Genomic DNA, 20,765 nt, shown 5'->3' with positions numbered 1-20,765 from the left:
CATGTTGTAATACAAAGTGATGTGTGAAAATGCGCAAGACCACTTGAGACGTCATCTCATTGGTAAGAGGACTCCTGGTGACCAGCAGAGAGGTACCAGAGATGGCCTTATACCCAGAGACATCCTTGTTCCTCAGGAACTCTGGCCCCATCCCATGCCTCCCACTTTGCCTGCTGAATCTCCTCTACTTCTCTTAGGCAGAGCAGAGCTCCTGGCACACCCCACACCCCGCCCCCACTGCAGCTCCTCAGCTACAGTGGGGAAGTATGCCTACAGTCATCACCATCTCATCCACAAAAGAAATGAATACTTACAGTTGCATCTGAGTAAAGACAAAACTCAGGTGTAATACATTATGAAACATGCTGAATTTTGCTTCTGATTTTTAAATAAATAAAAAGTAAAGGCAATTCTTCTATCTTCAGAGCACTCAGGCTTGCTGCACACAGGGCTGGATGCCTCTGGGTGAAGGACATTTGGACTTTGGCTTGGCCAGATAGTGGAAGTGTCCAGAAGGGCTCCAGATCAGAGGGACACCCCCAAGGAGTGAGCAGTGGGGACTGGACTGCAGCAGAGAAAGACCAATGAGGAAGGCCCCCAGGGGTCCAAGGACCTATCCACACGTGTCCACAGGGAGGTGGGGGGAAACTGGTCTGGGGTGGGTCACACTCCCTGTGCCATCCCTGCCCATGTCCCAGGAGGCAGCTTCAGTCAGCAGAAACCAAGCACTGTAAAGACGTGGAATAGTTAAGAGATTTTATTCTAATAGCTATAATTACAGTGCTTGTCGAAATGAAAAACTGAAAAGTATACAAAACAGTTGATTACTAATCGTGTATTGAAAGCAGTAAGAGGTTCCACGACACTAGATAAACCAGTTCTGGGGTTTTCCCCAAGATAAAGTTTAACAGCTCCAGCTTCAGTATTTATCAAAATACAAAAGAAAAAAGTAGAGGTGGTTGTTTTTGATGTCAAATCTGACCCTTGCAGGCTGAGGGAGTGAAAGCACATGTCGACGGGAGCTCTGAGGAGCTAGGCTCTAAGATGACCAGCCACCTGTCCATGCTCCTACTGGTGATACCCAGACAACCTGGAGCGAGTGAGCATGGGGACCATGGGGGGGTTCCTGCTCTGGCCAGGACTGGTCCCACCAAAGCACCTACGCTGACACAAGGGAAGGCTGGAGTTAGTGAGTGGTGGCCACAGCTCCCAGCCTGTCCCCTGGGCCATGGTATAAGCACAGGTACAAGCACAAATGCTAAGTGATGCAGATGACCCAGTGAAACAGAGCCTATCAGGGACTAAGTAATCATGCAGAATGTATTATGGCTGGTTCTGCCCATCACACGCTCCAGATGGGAGACAGACCACAGAACTCAAGCCATTATTGTAGAACCTACACTAGGCACATTTCTCCCATCTGTGTGTTCGAGTGTCTCATCTTTTAACTATTTTTTAAAAATGCACTGAGTTTGGGTTAAAAACCAACCACCAAAATGAATCTCAACACAGATCTAAAGCCCAGAGAAGCGTTAGGCTGATCTGACAACTCCTTAGAGGCCCCAGGTGCCTAAATTCCCTTCTCAGTACTAAACAGTGAATTGATTCTCTTTTTACAATAAAAAAAGCTGAGTAATATTGCATAGGAGTACCAGAAACTGCCTCACTGGAAACAAGAACTATTTACATTAAATAAAAACCCGGTTGCAGGCTGCGTCTGCACATGTACAGCATGATGAAGCACACTGGGACCGACCATGGAGACAGCTTCTGGCACTCACACCACAGGGGCACATCTGCCACATGAGAGGAAAGCAAGGGTGAAGGAGGGAATGGGGGGGAGAGGAGTGCGGCTCACTTCTGGTTCCGGAGCTGATTGGACAGCCAGTCCAGTCCCTCATAGAGCCCATCCCCACTGGTGGCACAGGTGGCCTGAATGTACCAGTTCCTGTGGCGCAGAGAATGCAGGCCCAGCTTGTCTGTGATCTCAGCTGCGTTCATGGCATTGGGGAGGTCCTGGTGGGAGAGGCAGGGTGGCATGGTAACCATGAGTTTTCAAGAAGACTGGGATCCCTTCCCACCTGACCTGTGATCCCTTCAGATCCCCTGCCCCTTGGATGGCTTCTTCACACACAAGCATGTACCTGCTTGTTTGCGAACACGAGCAGGACAGCATCCCTGAGCTCATCCTCTGCCAGCATCCGCATGAGCTCCTCTCGGGCCTCGTTCACACGCTCTCGGTCATTGCTGTCAACCACAAAAATGAGACCTGCCAAGGAACAGGTGTCAGTGAAGATACCGAGGACATGCCACCTCTCTCACAGGCCCTGGCCCCTAGCCTCACCTTGTGTGTTCTGGAAGTAGTGGCGCCACAGAGGCCGGATCTTATCCTGGCCACCCACATCCCAAACAGTGAAGCTGATGTTCTTATACTCCACAGTCTCCACATTGAAACCTGCAGGAACATGGGCCCATGTGAGCCAAACCCCCCAGCTGCTGCCCCAGCTCCCTGTGGCCCAGCCTCCTCACCTATGGTAGGGATGGTGGTCACGATCTCACCCAGCTTCAGTTTGTACAGGATGGTGGTCTTTCCCGCAGCATCCAGGCCCACCATGAGAATCCTCATTTCTTTTTTGCCAAAAAGGCCCTTGAAGAGGTTCGCAAAGATATTCCCCATGTTGTAGACCAGAGGGAGAGACACTGGCCAGAGAAATCTGCAGAGGCAAGGAAGAGGTCCCTGGGTCTCTTTCTGTGCTACCCAGAATCACAGCACAAGAGTAGCTTAAAGGGCCCTGGCCGGTTGGCTCAGTGGCAGAGCGTCAGCCTGGTGTGCAGGAGTCCCGGGTTCGATTCCCAGCCAGGGCACACAGGAGAAGCGCCCATCTGCTTCTCCACCCCTCCCCCTCTCTTTCCTCTCTGTCTCTCTCCTCCCCTCCCTCAGCCAAGGCTCCATTGGAGCAAAGTTGGCCTGGGCGCTGAGGATGGCTCTGTGGCCTCTGCTTCAGGTGCTAGAATGGCTCTGGTTGCAACAGAGCATCGCCCCCCTTGGTGGGCATGCCGGGTGGATCCCGGTGGGGCGCATGTGGGAGTATGTCTGACTGCCTCCACGTTTCCAACTTCAGAAAACACACACACACACACACACGCACACAAAAAGAGTAGCTTAAAGACCACTCACCCTCCCACTATGAATGGGGACACAAACACACTGCGTCCTTCCAAAAACCCCATTTTCAGTTCCCAAGCTATAAGAAAAAACCCTGCCTGCTAGGCCTCTCAAGCCACCCACCAACCATCACCCCTGGAAGGGAAGTCTGGGAATCTTAGGAACAAAGCTGATTGTGTACCACCTACCATCCATGGTTTCAAAGGAATCCTCTCCAATTTAATAACTTTTCAAGGGGGCCAAAACCAACCAAACCAAGGCCTCAGTGTCTCTCAGTAGCCCCACCAAACCCCAGTAAAACACAGCCCACACAAGATGACGAACACACAGGGAGTGAGCTACCCCCCAATTCCAAGTATGAACCAGAAGCCAACCTTTCCCAACTTGCTGAGAGCTCAGCACTTGCCCTGCAGCAGAAAGGACACAGTGACCAACAACACCTGGGCACCGAGTCCAAGGCACAGTAAAGGCCCAGGGCAGCACTGCTGAGGGGGCTCTTTCTCACCAGTGGAGAGGGCCTGTGTAGTGTAACATTCATGTGTCAACATTTGTACCATGTCCAGGCCACACTCCCCAGACTCCTCTCCCTCAGCATAGAAGAATCACTGGGGCACCATCTAGCCAAGTCAGAGAGAGGAGAGGGCAGGAAGGGACAGGAGGCTATTAGAGGCCAAGGGCCAGGCTGGGAAAAGCAGGTTCTTGGTCCCAGATGGTTCCCAGGGCATGGGAGCTGCCTAGGCCTGGCCTCTCCACAATGTAGCACTTTCACAATTTTTTTTTGGACAGAGACAGAGCAACAGATAGAGACAGACAGATAGGAAGGAAGACAGATGAGAAGCATCGATTCCTCATTGTGGCACCTTAGTAGTTTATTGATTGTTTTCTCACATGTGCCTTGACCGAGGGGCTACAGCACAGTGAATGACCGCTTGCTCAAGCCAGCGACCTTGGGCTTTAAGCCAGCAACCATGGGGTCATGCCTATGATCTCATGCTCAAGCCAGTGACCTCAGGGTTTCAAAAGAAATAAGTGGTAAGCTTCTACTCTGGAAAACACAGTCAAGAGAAGGAGACACATTTGCAAAAGACATCTAACAAAGGACTGTCATCCAAAACACACAAAAACCAGTCAAAACCCAACAAGAAAATAAACAATCTGACTAACCAGATACCACTACACAGCCATTAGAATGGCTAACACCCAGAACACTGACATCAAATATGGGTAAGGATGTGGAACAATACAAAATGGTGCAGCCACAGCCACTTTGGAAGACAGTTTGGTGGTTTCTTACAAAACTCAACACACTCTTACCATATGATCCAGCAATTGAGCCCCTTGGTATTACCAATTCAAAGGACCTGAAAACTTACATACACAAAAACCTACACACAGATGTCTACTGCAGCTTTGCTCATAATAACCAAAACTGGGGAGCAACCAAGATGTCCTTCAGTAGATGAATGGATGGATAAATAAACTGCTACAACCATGCGATGGACTTTTATTCAGCACTGAAAAGAAGTCAGCCGTCAAGCCATGAAAAAGACGTAGAGGAAACCTAAGTGTGTATTATTAAGTGAAAGGAATCAACTGGCGATGGCTGCCTACTGTACAATCAGGTTATCTGACATTCTGGAAAAGGCAAAAACCACAGAGGCAGTAAAAAGATCAGTGGTTGCCTGGCGTTGGGGGGGGGGGGGACGGGAGGGCAGAGCACAGATGATTTTCAGGGCAGTGAAGCTACTCCTTATGATACTACATGGTGGATACATGTCATAATCCATTGGTCCTAACCCACAGAATGTGCAACACTACAGGTAAACCTAAGGCTAACTATGGGCTCTGGGTGATGATGTGTCCAGTAGATTCACCCCTTGTAATAAATGCACCACTCTGGTGGGAATGCTGGGTGAGAATTTCCCATACCACAAGTACATGGGAAATCTGTAACTTCATCTCAAGTTTGCTGTGAACCTAAAACCACTCCCCACAAAAGTAAAAAAATCAACATCTAAGACTGAAACACATTCAAGGCAGACTAAATTCCAGAACACCAAGAGTCAAAGAACTTTAAACTTAGCTTCTAGAGAGATCAGACAGAAGCAGTACTGTGAACCTGTAAATTCATTTTACTCAGTCATGATATCATTACTGTTATTGCTAAGGCCAGAACTTGTGATATCAAGGGTTAACCTTTACCTTCCAAAACAGACATGCTCCTTCATAAATATGAAAGTACAGCCAAATGAGGAAAGAGTCTGTGCCTGAGAAGCAGGATGGAGGACTGCTATTTATGCCTGTTTTATTGTTAAAGTATCCCCTTCACAGAAACCAACATAAAAATTGAAGCACCAAGGGGTTAAAAGGCTATCTGTATCCTCCCCAATCCCCATTAGGACAGAGGGAACATCTCCAAGCAAACCCCCCATTACTGGGTGTGGCCTCTGCATGCATAATCCCTGCCCCACCACCATGTCTGTGGGCCCAGATTACTAACATAGTCCCCACCCTCCCCACTGGGTTTTAAAACAGATCAAAGTCACTGATCCCCACAGGGGTAATGAGTCACCCTTGGTGGCAGAGCCAGGATAAGGATGAGCACCAATCTCAGATTTAAGACACTGTATGATACACAGCATATGGTCTTCCCTACTACAAACATCTGTACCTGCTCTGCAACTGGTCCAGGGACCCTGGTGGCTTCCTGGCCTGTCCCCTCAGCACTGTTTACTGCTTCGTCAGAGGTCCAGACCTAACCATACCTGTCATAACAGAAAAGTTCAATACTGGCCACGAGAGTTGTGCCACGTTTCTTGGCACAGATTCCACCTTGTGAGACACCCAGCCCATGCACTATTTCACCTTTTGCTCCACCAGAAACTAACATGCTCAAGTCAAAACCTGCTTTTCAGGTTCATTGTATTAGTAAGCAGAAAAGACACTGACTTGCTCAGTAGAACCACTTCTCCCCATCTTGGAGTCTGCACCTGACTTATCTAGAAGATGCAAGGGTAACTAACAAGGGAGCTTCTCGGCCCTAGACAGCCTCTAGGGTGGCATTCCAGCATGAAAGCCAAGAACAGAACACAATTCCCATATGCAAAGATCTACAGGCCAACAAACAAGGCCAATAATGGGGTCTCCCTGAGGAAAACATCATCCCACTCCAATAAACGACTGCTTTAACTGCTAAAGGGATGTAAGTGTGCCTGTGACCTCTACCTGTGCCCTCTGCACCTCCATTAAGCCTCAGTGGTTTCCCAAGAAGCAGGGACAGCCCAGGTTTGCAATCAGAGTTGTGCAACTTGTCTCTGCAGAAGGAAAGTCTGTCAGGTTTTCTGAAACCATCAGAGCTGGTCTATGTAACAGAATCTGTACCAGTGAACACCTAGATGACTTGAACTGTTGGGATCACTAGGAAGACGACACCACCAATGTGGAGAGTAGCTTAGAAAACAAAAATGTGACCTAGGAAACAAAAAGTGAGACCTGACCTCTACTCTGTGCTGCAGACGTGAGGGGCTGCATTGGTCTCCTCTGTAAATGGGTGTTCAGATGGATGAATTCCCTATTCAAATAAAAAGCTGAGTGACAGCTTTTTTCTTTTTACCTTTTTAAAAGTCAAGTTTATTAAGGTGTAAGTACATATGGTGAAATGTACAACTCAAAAGTTCATGTTTTAGTATTTGTGGAAAATTAGCAAAGTGAAGATTTCCCTAAGGAACTCAGATACATTACAAAACATTTTAAGTTTTATGAACAAGCAACTGCCTCTGGCAGTCACATATTCGAAAACCCAATTCATCCCTCACACACAGTATTTAAATTTAAAGGTGGCTCCCCCTATGTTCACAGGTGATGTGGGCACATGGTGTAACCACATGCTATAACTGTGCAAACTGCTTTTGGCGTATCACCTTAGTACTCTAGCACACCAATAAAAGAAAGCTTCAAGCCATTAATTAACTCTGCCTGTCAGCCCAACATTCAATTTCTGTAGCTCTAACAGTGGTCTGCAATTGAGTGTACTACATTTTGTCAATCAGTATTTAATAAAAATTTGTGAAAGAAGAAAACTGAATATGCCAATACTAGTGATAAGCAGGTATACCTCACAGGCCTAATACAACTGTGACAAAGATATGCATCAACAACAGGCTCAGGACAACATTCAGCCTAAGACACTCAATAGATCTAATTAGGTTGACAGAACTTTCTTTTCTTCCCACTCAGATATAATTGAGCACCACAAAAAGTCTAGATAACATCCACTTCACGTAGTTAAAAATACTTTCCTTACCCTGGCTGGATTACTCAGTTGGTCAGAGCGTTGTCCTGAAGCACATAGGTTGCCTATTTGATTCCTGGCTCAGAGCACATACAGGAACAGATTGATGTTCCTATCTCTCTCCCTTCCTCTCTCTTTAAAATCCATCAATAAATAAAGGCCTTGGCCAGTTGGCTCAGTGGACAGAGCATCAGCCTAGCGTGTGAACATTCCAGGTTTGATCTTTGGTCAGGGCACACATGAGAAGCAACCATCTGCCTCCCTTCCTCTCCTTTTCCCTCCTCTCTCTTCCCCTCTCGTAGCCAGTGGCTCAACTCAGAGCATCAGCTCCGGCTGCTGAGGATAGCTGGGTTAGTCTGGTCTCAGGTGTTGAGTTTGAGCACGGGCCTCAGATGGGGGTTGCTGGATAGATCCCTGTCAGGGCGCATGTAGGAGTCTATCTCCCCTCCTCTCATTTAAAATAGATAGATGACTTTTTTGAGATGAGGTTTAAGATCTCTCCGAACTACTTTCACATGTACAATACGGTATTGCTAACTAAAGCTACCACCCTGTACATTAATTATTGTATGTACTGGTAGTTTGTACCTTTTTACACGCCATCCCCTCCTAAACTTTCAATAAATAAAATTACATGCAACAATATTTTACAATAACATCATTCCAGACTATACCTAAAGGTGAATACTCTATTTCCCTATGTATAAGACGCATTCCCCCCCAAAAATTTAGGGTCTAAAAACTGGGTGCATCTTATACAGTGGTTGTAGATTTCAAATGCCATAGATGGAACCTAGGAAAAGGCAATATATGAAGACAGTGATTCATCATCAGACACAAGATGAGGACAAGCTAATGGATGGGAGTTTTGATAAAGATGAGGAGTTGTATGAATTTTATGAATAAAACTTGAGTTCAGCAACTTTATGTAATATTTTTTGCAAATTTCAGGCCCTAAAATTAAGGTGCGTCTTATACATGGGGAAATACACTACCTTAAAAAAATTTTTAATTGATTTGTTAGGAGGAAAGGGGAGGAGACATTGATTTGCTATTCCACCCATTTATGCATTCACTGGTTGATTCTCACTATGTGCCCTGACTGGGGACTGAACCCACAACCTTGGCATACCAGGATGATGCTCTAACCAACTGAACAATTTGCCAGGGCTAAAAATGAGTTTCAGTAAGACACTGGTTTTGTTTTGTTTTTTTTCAGAAAACTTTCAGCAAGTTATACAGGAACCAGTTAGGCACAAGGTTTGGCCTCAATGCAGGATTTTGCAACCCCCCCCCCCCCCACACACACACACACAGACACAAACATTCCTGAGGAAGGCCAGCATCCTTAAAGTGGAGGGCTGGTCTCTAACACACCCTTTGCACATACCTTCCACACCTGAAGAAGGGTATTACCTGTCAAGTCTGATTCTTAGGAGGAGCAACCAATGAAATTTAATTTAGATCATTCTTTGGCAGTTTAAGGATGAAATCCTTAAAATGACAGTTAGAAATGAGTTTCATTCATGTATATGCCTCTTGAACACCCAAGAGCCACCGTCACTGTCTACTGAACAGGCACCCAGCAACCACAAGACACATGCAAGAACAGCTTAATGCAATTAATCCTACTCATCACTATCTACAAAAGCCAAAGCATTTAATTGATTACCATATTTGTTTCGTAGTTCCCCTTTATTCAGTCTTAAAGTTTTACTTATCATTTAACATAACTGTACTCAAAGCACTTTACCAAACAGTTAATATTTTTCTGAAATCTACAGATGACAAATACCCAGATGGACTAGAGAGAATGAAAATAATATCCTGGCCCTGGCTGGTTGGCTCAGTGGTAGAGCGTCGGCCTGGCGTGCGGAAGTCCTGGGTTCGATTCCCGGCCAGGGCACACAGGAGAAGCGCCCATCTGCTTCTCCACCCTTCTCCTTCTCCTTCCTCTCTGTCTCTCTCTTCCCCTCCTGCAGCCGATGCTCCATTGGAGCAAAAGATGGCCCGGGCGCTGAGGATGGCTCCTTGGCCTCTGCCCCAGGCATCAGAGTGGCTCTGGTCGCGACAGAGCGACGCCCCCTGGTGGGCGTGCCAGGTGGATCCCGGTCGGGAGCATGCAGGAGTCTATCTGACTGCCTCCCCATTTCCAGCTTCAGAAAAATACAACAACAACAAAAATCCACATAGGACACTGAACCCAAATGTCATAGGGCCTCTACTGGAGTGAAACCAGGATGCAGGAGACCCAGAGCTGAGGCTTTGCTCAGAACTGCATGGATAACAGCTCTCACAGCTCTGTGCACCTGTCCTCATGGCAGAAGCCTGCTCCTCTGTATTTCCTCTTCCTGACTTGTCCCCAGGCAGGTTGTCCAGAATAAACCTACATTCCTGTTTTCCTGGAGCCGTGCAGGCACGTCTGAGTATTCTGGCCTGGGGAATGGGGCAACTTCCAGGCCCTACAAGCCTGGTGGTGGGAACTTGGCCCCCTGTTGAGGAGCCACCAGCACCCTACACCCCAATGAGCACTTCTACTCTGGCAGTAAGGTACAAATACCCTCTGTCTGACCCCAACTGCAGTTAAGTCTGAAGGACCAGTTTGTTACTAGAAGAAAAAATTTAAAGACCAAAAAAACAATTTGTGTTAACCCACAACAAATTAAACTGAAAATAAAGAAAACTAAAGTAATTTATGACTAAAATACAAAGCAGAATTTAAGAAACCATGGGCAACTCTAAAGCACCCAGACACCATGAGAAGTGTCCTACTACCAATCACTTATTAATTTTATAGGTTATTAGTAGTCCTTTGGAAATCAATTAGAATTCTTTCAATCCAACCCAGTGGGAACCAGAGCACCAGTAATTTGGGACTGGTTTGAAGGGCCTCAGCAAGGTGCTTGGGCATGTTCTGACCCCAGCGGGGTACCAGTCCCCTCACCACACCCATTTCTCCATGCTGTGCCCACCATGTCCTTTGCTCAATCTCTGAACAAGCTCAGCTGCCACCACTTTCCACAAGGAATACCCTTTCCTTTGTATTTTTCTCAGTGCACCCTCAACACACCAAAGGGCTAATAGTCACCACACTCACAAAAGGAGCTGTGTGAGAACAGTGCTGGGCACACAGAGTCCAACAACACTCAGTGAATCCAACTGACAGATGGCCAATAAGTGCAACAACAGTGCCTGTGCCTCCAGTCTCACCTCATTGTAAACAAATTCTTTGAAGCCTCTGGGTTAAGCAACATCAAAAGCTGCTTGTCCTGCCCTGGCCGGTTGGCTCAGTGGTAGAGCGTCGGCCTGGCGTGCAGAGGTCCCGGGTTCGATTCCCGGCCAGGGCACACAGGAGAAGCGCCCATCTGCTTCTCCACCCCTCCCCCTCTCCTTCCTCTCTGTCTCTCTCTTCCCCTCCCACAGCCAAGGCTCCATTGGAGCAAAGATGGCCCGGGCTCTGGGGATGGCTCCTTGGCCACTGCCCCAGGCGCTAGAGTGGCTCTAGTCGCAACAGAGCAACAGAGCGACGCCCCAGAGGGGCAGAGCATCGCCCCCTGGTGGGCAGAGCGTTGCCCCCTGGTGGGCGGGCCGGGTGGATCCCGGTCGGGCGCATGCGGCAGTCTGTCTGACTGTCTCTCCGCGTTTCCAGCTTCAGAAAAATACAAAAAAAAACACCACAAAACAAAACAAAAAAAAGCTGCTTGTCATCTGACTGGGGCCCTCCCAATGCAGCTAGAAGCTTCAGTTCCAGACACACACCCCCCCACACACTCTGGACAGAGAAAAAGGTGGGTGCCCACCCAGGATGCGCAAACAGTCCTCGGTTTCAGGTCTAGCAATAAGAACACGAAGAGAAAAATTATTCAGGATTCTGATTTCTACTGTGAAGTAAATCACATTCCTTTTGTTTCTGTCACTTCACTCCTTTTGTCATGTGATCATGACATGCCTCAGCAGTCTCTGGTCTGGTGCTCTGCTCAAAGTGGCCATCCAGGCCCACCGTGTGGACTCAGACCCTCCACCAAAATGAGGGCTGGGCTATGAGACCCCTCTCCATACCCTTGAAGAAAAAGAGAACTGCAACAAGGAGTCCTCAGAGTCCCCCCTCCTCCCAGCCTCAGAATGCCAGGAGTTCCTGGGGCTTTGGTGAGGGGTTAAGCCAATATCCAGACCTGATTTTGGCCTTCAAGGAACTTTCATTTTGAAAACAATTTTAAAAAAATCACTGCCCCATCTCTTTTACTGAGGTTACAGGCTTTTGAAGGATGCAGAAAAGGAAACTGTATTGGGTTAAGAGCCTCTGTTGGATCCCCCCACCTTTGGGACAGGTCCCTGCCAGACCTGCCCTTCTTCCTGTGACCTCTGTCAGGGTAGCAGCCAGTGCCAGCTCAGAACATTCAGAGACATGGGGGCTCAGGATGGCCTTCACTTCACCCTCCAAAAAGCTGCTCTTGCTCAAGGTCACAGCAATCTCTCAGCAGGCCTCTTCCAACCTCTGGTCACACTTGAGACTTATGTACTGGTGTCAAGGAAATCTCATTCACACACCTGCTCATACCATCCCCTATTTAAAATCTCCCAAATCCCTGCTGCATCTGGCACACTGCTCTACTCCGCCATTTACTTCCAAGGGAGTGCAGCAACCAAACATGCCCCCATATTTCTATTCCCAGCTAGACTCCCTTCCTCGCCTCCAGGCCCCATTTTTCTGTCCCTTCCACACAGAGATCTGCCAGTGAAATCTAACCCTCCAACATAAAGGGCTTGCCCTTCCCCACTTTAACACTAAACAACTTTCTTTTTTGTGACAGAGACAGAGAGAGGGAGCAATAGGGACAGACGGACAGGAAGGGAGAGAGATGAGAAGCATCAATTCCTCGTTGCAGCACCTTAGTTGTTCATTGATCACTTTTTCATACGTGCCTTGCCTGGGGGGCTGCAGCAGACTGAGTGACCCCTTGCTCAAGCCAGCAACCTTGGGCTTCAAACCAGCAACCTTGGGCTCAAGTTGGTGAGCCTTGCTCAACCTGGAGACCTTGGGGTTTCGAACCTGGGTCCTCCATGTTCCAGTCCAACACTCTATCCACTCCTGGTCAGGCTACAGTACACTAAGCAACTTTCTTACAGTTTCTAAGACCCAAACCTCAAAGACAGACACAATCTTTTTCTTTGTCCCTCTCATCCCCAAAACCACATGCCCGTGCCTAGGCAGCCACCTCTTCTCCACCCTGGCATTCCAACAGTCTATAGCTTCCATCCCACAAGGTGTTCTCAATGCTAGTGACAGAGGCCTGTAGGACAATTCAGGTGACTGAACAACAGTCTGATTCGGGGCCCTTACATATATCAGAACAGGCATTTCACAGTGCTACTTCCAATATCCCCCCAAAGAAGCTAACAGACAACCCAACCAACACCTGCACCAACTGTAAAACACCCATTACGTTGCCCAGCTGTAATATACAGTATAGGGGAAGTGAAGGGCAGTGACTTAGAACATTTCAAGACTAGGTATGAGCATACCACCAGTTCAGGCAGGCTGTCAAAGAATCACCTCAGGCCTGACCTGTGGTGGTGCAGTGGATAAAGCGTCAACCTGGAATGCTGAGGTTGCCGGTTCAAAACCCTGCACTTGTCTGGTCAAAGCACATATGGGGAGTTGATGCTTCCTGCTCCTCCCACCTCTCTCTCTCTCTCTTCTCTCTGAAATGAATAAATAAAAAAAGAAAAATTAAAAAAAAAAAATCACCTCAGGTGCAACACACTGCCAGAGCCTGTACCAGCAGCTCAGGCCCGGGGACTGTTGTGTCCATGAAGCAGGAAGAAAAAGCAACTCGTAAGATTCTGCAAAGAACAAAACGCAGACCTTGCCCCCCGATTTATAAGGTAGTTGGCTTTGCTGGAAAATTCAAAACATTTATTAAAACCATGCAAAGAAAAACAAAATGTTGACTGTGTACACAATGCAAAATTAGTTCTGAGACATGACAATCACAGAGAATGTGCTCTTGCTGCTCTCACAAATTCCCCAAACACCCTTTCAGGGGAGCGAGCCCTCCAAGGTCCACTGACGCACATCAGACTTCCCTCTGCTCTCTGCTCCTCACCCACTTTGCTCCTGGCAAGTCTCCAAAACCACCCAGGAACTCTATACACTCACTGTTCCCCTGCCTAGGAGAAGCTTCCTGTTTCTCCCACAGACCCACAGGACCCCTGCCCCCTTGCACCTCTTCTCATCCCCCATGGTAATTCCTTATCCTCCTAATAAGTCAAAGTCACCCCTTTCCGGTGTCCTGTTGCCCTGCCTTACCTCTCTGCTCACTGCCAAAAAGAGCCTCCATCTCCACTCGGCCCCACTCTCCCAGTGGGACCTCCTCTACTCAAAATTCACCATCCTCCTCACACCTTCACCATCTTCCTCTATTGGGTACCTCTCCTTTGGAGATCAAAAGGATTCACCAGCAGGGAGAAAAGAATTATAAAAGAGTACTTACCCAGGCCCTTAGAAATTAAAAAGCAAAAATACTAATCATGCATGTCTACAAATATGCTTCCCTAAAAATTAATTTGTTGGGGAATACTTATCAAGTCAACAATAAATTTCATGCTGGTTTAAAAGCGTATGTGAGTGGTGTGTTCTCAACACTCCTCTGACTTTCTAGAGAGGAAACCAGGGCTCTGGAGACACTGTGACTAGGCAGGGCAAAGGTGATCACCTCAGCAGTATCCAGTACACGGGAGGGGTGTGTGCAAAATCTGCTTCCTACACCTGCCCTTAGATGCCTGCAACTGGTGACTCAAATATACTGTTCACAAAAATTAGGGGATATTTCAAAATGAATATGAAGCAATCTAATATCCCCTAATTTTTATGAGCAGTATAAATACATTTTCATTGATTTCCCCAGGAATTAGCAAGATCGTATATCACTGACAGAAAAGAAATGCTAACAGCTAAAATTACTTTAAGCAAAGTTTCACCACCCTAATTGACAAAAGATGTATTTTAAATATAAATAAATGAATCTGATCAGTTAATTAGGTACTGCATGCTTACTGACACAGAAAACTTCACCGGAAAATACACTGTTAATTTTTAAAAGACATTCTTTAGCCTGACCTGTGGTGGCATGGTGCATATTAAGGTCACCAGTTGGAGGCTCCGAGCTTGCCCAGTCCAGGCACATGTGAGAAGGAACTATTATGAGTTGATGCTTCCCGCTCTTCCCCCCCTCTGTCCTCTCTCTAAATATCAGTAAATAAAATCTTTAAAAAAGAAAAACAAAACAAAACAAAAAAATTCTTTGTTCTAAATCAGGGGTCGGGAACCTTTTTGGCTGAGAGAGCCATGAACACCACATATTTTAAAATGTAATTCCGGGCCTGACCTGTGGTGGCGCAGTGGATAAAGCGTTGATCTGGAAATGCTGAGGTCGCCGGTTAGAAACCCTGGGATTGCCTGGTCAAGGCACATATGGGAGTTGATGCTTCCAGCTCCTCCCCCCTTCTCTCTCTCTAGCTCTCTCTCTGGCTCTCTCTCCTCTCTAAAAATGAATAAATAAAGATTTAAAAAAAAAAAAAAAATGTAATTCCGTAAGAGCCATACAATGATCCGTATACGTTACATATTATCCAATAAAAATTTGGTGTTGTCCCGGAGGACAGCTGTGATTGGCTCTAGCCACCCGCAACCATGAACATGTGCAGTAGGAAATGAATGAATTGTAATACATGAGAATATTTTATATTGTTAACATTTTTTTTAATTAAAGATTTGTCTGCGAGCCAGATGCAGTCATCAAAAGAGCCACATCTGGCTCGTGAGCCATAGGTTCCCAACCCGTTCTAAATCCTTTGATCAAAACGCTGGCTCTTCTAACTCTGCCTGTATTCCTACTCTTCCTAAATGGGTCTAGACAAAGTGTTAAAAAATTTTTTTGGCCATTTGTATTTAAGTCAAAGTGACAGGACACTACAAAAACAATCTTGATATATAACACAAATTGAATGATGCTAGCTTTTTTGCATTACGACTTGCTAGCATCCCTCTAAGGATCATTACTTACTAATCTGATTAAACATTAATTGATGTTTCCAAAAATGTACTATACACACTTTAACTTCTGAAAATGATCATGAATCATACCTAGGCCTCCCATTAATTTATGCCATATACTAAGTCACTCTGTGGTCTCGGATATGCAAAAACGTTTGCCTCCTAAAAAAGAATCACTCCCAATTGCTATGTGTGTAAAATCTGTTATTCCCCATCTCATTCCTTTCTGTTTGTCGGTGACATGTTGCCAAGCTCTTGTTGCCACTGTGTGCAAAAAAACAAAACAAAACAGGAAATAAGGGTCTATTAGGGACAAGGAGGCTAGGTTCCTGCAGAGACTCACCATTCCTTCCAACTCATATAAGGAAGCTGGGGCGATAGTATCTTGGTTGAGCATCTAAAAGACTTTCCTAGAAATAAGAAGCTTTGATATTCTATGTTAAATCAGTGGTAATCAACCTGGTCCCTACTGCCCCCTACTGGGCATTCCAGCTTTCATGGTGGGCAGTAGCTGAGCAACCAAAGTATAAATAAAAAGATAGATTTAACTATAGTAAGTTGTTTTATAAATATTTATTCCGCCAAACTTAGTGAAAATCGACATAAAGTACTTGGTAAGTAACTATTATTATATGCTTTAACTTGTTGTAACTCTGCTTTATAAATTTTATAAAGTCAAGTTACTTCCCTACTTTATAAATCACCATTACTGTGGAACCAGTGGGCGGTTAGAAAATTTTACTACTAACAGAGATACAAAAGTGGGCGGTAGGTATAAAAAGGTTTACTGTCCCCATGTTAAATTTTGCCACATTTCCCCCTGCTAATCAGGTCATCTGATCCAACTGAGAATTCGGAACTACATTCCAGAATAGTAATAGAGCCGTAGTCACAACAGGTGTAGTGCAACTACGTTTTAAAGGGTTTCTAACAAACACAAGAGGATAGATCCTAAAGATGAAGGAAATGAGCTAAGATGTTTTATGTGATCTGAAATCAACCCCCCCATACATACACAAACACTCTCTCTCTCTCTCTCTCTCTCTCTCACACACACACATATTCCTAAGGTGCCCTTTATTTTCCAGTAAGAAGGGTTACACCCAACCCACTAGTAGAGCGTATCGTTTCCAAAAGACCACTTCAGATAGTGCTGGAAAGACCTCTCTAACACCACCCACCTAGTGAGGTACACACAGAGCACAAGACAGAAATTCTTATCTAATTTTAAGATCCCAAATAGAAGAAAAATTTTCATTCATGTTTCTCTCCCACCCACCTCTGACAGATGTATACTTTTATTTCTTTTCATTCTCCTAATTTCACAAAGGTTGGAAGGTCAATGAGAAGAATTTCAATGGGACAATGTGCAGATGGTCATAAACAGTAGTGGCAAGCCCAGGCTAGCTGAGGTCTGAGCACTGGCAAGGTAAATGATCACAGCCCTTAGGAAGACTGACCTTATGTGATGAAGAGCACATTTAAATACATATTTTAAGGCAACATTCAATTTGGTAAATATAAAGAAAACTGATTGAAATCTCTGAAACCCAGTTAACATATTATTAATGACCTTGTACCAGGTTTTCCCCTTGGTTTACTCCTGAGCCCATCTGACTCTGCATATCATCCCTGTGGGCAATGGTCCACACCTAATTCCACTGAAGTCTACAAATAAGTCAAAATGTACCTTCCTATATAGTTTCATGTCCATCTGGTCTTTGGAAGGGGCAGCTTAGCATATCTGATCATCCTCTTCATATTGTGCAAGAAGGCAAACCAAATAGCTAGACCATGTGATTTAAAAACCACAACTGTGAGAAGCACAGAACTAATTTTTGCTTTCTACTAACTTTTTCTTAGTGAATATGAGAGTCAGCTATTATCCAAACCAACTATTTTAAATCTTTTTAAAGTAGCAATTCTGAATACCTGTCTTTGAAAACAGCCCTCACAGGAAATAGCATGTTTCTTATGCCCAATTAATATGAATTTACTTTCAATAGGCCTTCTTGAAGATGGTGACACCAATGAGTTGGCACAGCTACATTCTGCAGATTAGAGGGAAAACTTCTATGACAAGAACATAGTACACCCTAACAAGTGACCAGATTTGAGATTAATATATACACATTCAATTCCTCTTAATTTTGAACCCAGCTAGCTAGCAACACCATGCATTCAAGTTCTTAAACAGTTCTGGCTACTCAAGGAGGTTGCTCAAAAACTCTGAGGACACTTGCAGCCCTATATATTAAATACTAGGAATTGCCCCCAGCAGAGGGCCACAGTGCACCCCAGGATCTCACACTCCTTCAGATACACAGTTGGAAACAGAAGACCCATAATGCTAATAGCTGGCAGAAAAAGTGCTGCCCACTAGTTCTGAAACTAAGAGCTGACCACTGGAACACCAGCAGTGGCACCGACACAGCTCTCAACAGTCACTTCCCCAACCCACTCCTCCAAAAGGTTTGAATTCCCTCCGCTCCTGCCAATAACTTCTTGTGCAATTCCTCTCAATTCATTTAAACAACTTCGTGTTTTTGAAGAAAGGGGAGAGTGCCACCTAGCTCATAAGTGCCATCTGGGTTGACTAGCTAATATTTTAAGTACTCTATAATTGGCATGGCTTATTAACAAAGCTACAATTTTGTACGCCTTAATATCTGGATTGTGCAACAAGAAAGTGTTAGAGCATTCTTTGGAGAGTCCACCCGACCCCAGACCAGTCGTTCTATGGGTAAAGATTCACCAGCTCGGCAGTGTCCTTATATTTCTGCCAACGGAGCCAGGGAAGCAACCCCGGCGTTGCACCACCTCTTGATCAGGAGACTCTGCACTGGCGTTCCCATTCAGACCTAGGACCTCGGCCTACAGCACAGCCCAGGAACCCGGGCACTACTCTGACCCCGCCCTCGGAGCAAACAGGAACTGGGCTCAAACCCTGGTCATCGCGTGACCTTGGCCGCGTCCCGGGCCACGAGCCTCAGTTTCTTAGTCCTCGAAACCCCAAGGAAGGAGGCGGAGCAGGAAGCGGAGTTTCCTGGGGAGCCCGCAGCCTGACCGGACTTCCGGGGCCCTCTCTGGCGGCTCCGGGAGGCTCGGGGCCGAGACAAATGCTAAGTTGGAGGCTGACCCTCGACCCAGTCCGATCTCAATTCGTTCACAACCTCGACCTCGACTTGACTCCCGGGGCGGGCTGACACCAGCCCCAACCCCCACCTGGCCGAACGAGACCTCCATTCCAGCCCGACGCGCCCGCCCCGCCGCACCTAGGTCCTAGAGCCTGGACTCGATCCTCACCGCCCGGCTTCGTCTCGGTCCCCAACTTGGCCTCTCCTCGTTTCCGAGTCGGCCCTCACTCTGGCCGCAGGCCCTGCCTCACGTCGCTTCAGCTTCGGCCCTCATCACGGCTCCCGGCCTCACTTTCGCCCTCCCTGCGGCCCCCGACCCGGCGTCGGCCCGCCCCGCCCCTGCAGCCGCGGTAGGCAGGACCTCGCGTGGCCCAAGCAGGTCCCTGTCTCCCACCTCACCCTCGGCGGCCACGGCACTGTTGCTGCTCGGAGCCAGGCGTTGGTTTCGCTCCCACAAGATGGCGGCTCTGACGGCAGCCACGTCAATGCCTACTGCCGCGGTGGACGCTGGGGAATGGGGCGGCCCGCCTGCGGTCCCTCCCTCTCCACGCTGTGCGCAAGCGCAGAATTGGGGAGCGGGAGCACAGTGAAGGAAATGCTCCGCCTACCGCTGCACGTGCCCGTCCCTCCTCTGCGCAAGCGTGTTCCCGGGACCAAGTCTATCTACGCCTGTGCCGGGCGTTCCCTGAGAAACCGGCGTGTTGAACATAGGAGTCTATTTCGCAGATATAGGGACTGAGTCTGTCGAACGGATCTTGGGGTTCTGGAGTGGTATCGCCAGGGTGCCAGATTCCATTGCCGGTCAGGAGGTCCCCGCGGACGGCCTGGCCGCCGGTATTGTGGAAATCGTTGCCACCAGCAGGCGGCTATCGCGGGAAGGGTTTCCGGGTCGTCCGCCCTTTGGAGACGCTCGCTGCGACCCACGCAATCCCGTCTGCGCCTGAGGAGCTGCTACTGGGAAGCTGGCCGCAGATTAAATAAAAAAATGTCAGTAGTAGGGGCCGGGCAGGTGTTGGGGGGGGGGGGGGGCAGCGCTGCCTCCAGGGGGAGGCCGTTTAGCTACATTCCCGCTGACAAGAGTGGGCTCCCTCCTCCAGGAAGCCTCTCTGGGCTGGCCGTCGCAGCCCTCTCCGCGTTCTCCAGGCTCGAGGCCAGACTGTGGCTCTCACTAGGAACCTTACGGCTGCCGACTTGAGTCCTCCACTTCTGCTACCTGGGCTTCTCCCAACTCCCCTCGTGTTGCTGCGTGGGGCCCCCAATCAAAAAGCATTGAGACTGGTGGGGGTGGGGTGCTCTTCAGCCTCGTGCCTTTGTGTAGGGTGCAAAGCAGAGGCATTACCTAGGCCTTGGCCCAGGGGCCTGCTTGGTAGAGGAAGGCCTGAGGTGTCCCTGGTTGGGGGGGGGGGTGCGGCAGGCGGGGCGGGGTCTCCTGCAGCTCTCTCACTACCTGCTCCCTTTGGGCAGATCCCCCTCACTGAACTGGAGCGGCTGGGACCTCACCAGCCTCTAGTGGCCGCCCGACCTCCCAGTCAGCCCCAAACACCGATAACCTCTTCTGAGAGGCTGGGATTTTCGCCCTGTGAGCCAGGAACGCTGGTCCCCCTGGCGAACCCCAGCCCTCTGAGACTTTGCCACCTATGTGTTCCAGACCTCGACTCTGAACCCCAGTGTCATAAACACTCCAGAATTGCTCAGGCAAAGTGCCTCAGGGGTCTGTATCTCCAGGGAGGAGCACAAAACCTTCCGATGGTGCTGGCTCCCAGCCTTGGAGAACTGACTCGTGGCCAGTTGTCTGCAAGTGCTCACCCATGTGTACTTAGAAGCAGTCTTTAAATTGTTTTTTTAATTGTGAAATATATAGGCAGGAAGGAGCATGTGACAGATACACAGTTTAAAAAAGAACAAGATGGCTTCCTGTGTACCTGCTGGAAGGTTAAGGAATTTACCATCCTGATGGGGGAGGGGGACAGCAGGGGCGTCCTAGTTTGCCCCCCTCCATTGGGAAAAGGAGGCATCTTCAGGCCATTACAGATATGGAGGTTCCAGCCATGACCCAAACAGATCTGTCAGGGAGGTAGGAAGTGCCAGGCAGTTTCCTGGGAACTGAGGCCTTGC

The 20,765-nt window shown here is 47.7% G+C and overlaps 1 protein-coding gene across 4 annotated transcripts; it reads right to left on the bottom strand.

Annotated features, from left to right (window-relative positions):
• Positions 1-742: 742 nt before the first annotated feature.
• ARF1 (ADP ribosylation factor 1) lies at positions 743-19,193 on the bottom strand. Of its 4 annotated transcripts, XM_066352866.1 has the most exons (6): positions 19,050-19,161; positions 13,024-13,158; positions 2,530-2,714; positions 2,345-2,455; positions 2,145-2,269; positions 743-2,016 (listed from the first exon to the last, which is right to left on the bottom strand). In XM_066352866.1, exons 3-6 carry the CDS (start codon positions 2,675-2,677, stop codon positions 1,855-1,857), a joined length of 546 nt encoding a protein of 181 aa, XP_066208963.1. In that variant the 5' UTR covers positions 2,678-2,714; positions 13,024-13,158; positions 19,050-19,161; the 3' UTR covers positions 743-1,854. The 4 variants fall into 4 exon arrangements, with proteins under 4 accessions (XP_066208963.1, XP_066208948.1, XP_066208954.1 ...); XM_066352851.1 differs by lacking the exon at positions 13,024-13,158 and having other exon boundaries at positions 19,050-19,193; XM_066352857.1 differs by lacking the exon at positions 13,024-13,158 and having other exon boundaries at positions 19,045-19,191.
• Positions 19,194-20,765: the final 1,572 nt, after the last annotated feature.

This window comes from Saccopteryx leptura, chromosome 1, assembly GCF_036850995.1.
Source record: "Saccopteryx leptura isolate mSacLep1 chromosome 1, mSacLep1_pri_phased_curated, whole genome shotgun sequence".
Taxonomy (NCBI): domain Eukaryota; kingdom Metazoa; phylum Chordata; class Mammalia; order Chiroptera; family Emballonuridae; genus Saccopteryx; species Saccopteryx leptura.
This window is presented reverse-complemented; position numbering and strand designations above follow the sequence as displayed.

Excerpts from the sequence above, each read along its gene's own strand:
- ARF1 (XM_066352851.1), bottom strand. The coding sequence starts at position 2,677 with ATGGGGAATATCTTTGCGAACCTCTTCAAGGGCCTTTTTGGCAAAAAA. Across the intron at positions 2,456-2,529 it reads GACCACCATCCCTACCATAG|GTTTCAATGTGGAGACTGTG; the intron begins GTGAGGAGGCTG and ends ATGTTCCTGCAG. Across the intron at positions 2,270-2,344 it reads CTACTTCCAGAACACACAAG|GTCTCATTTTTGTGGTTGAC; the intron begins GTGAGGCTAGGG and ends GTTCCTTGGCAG.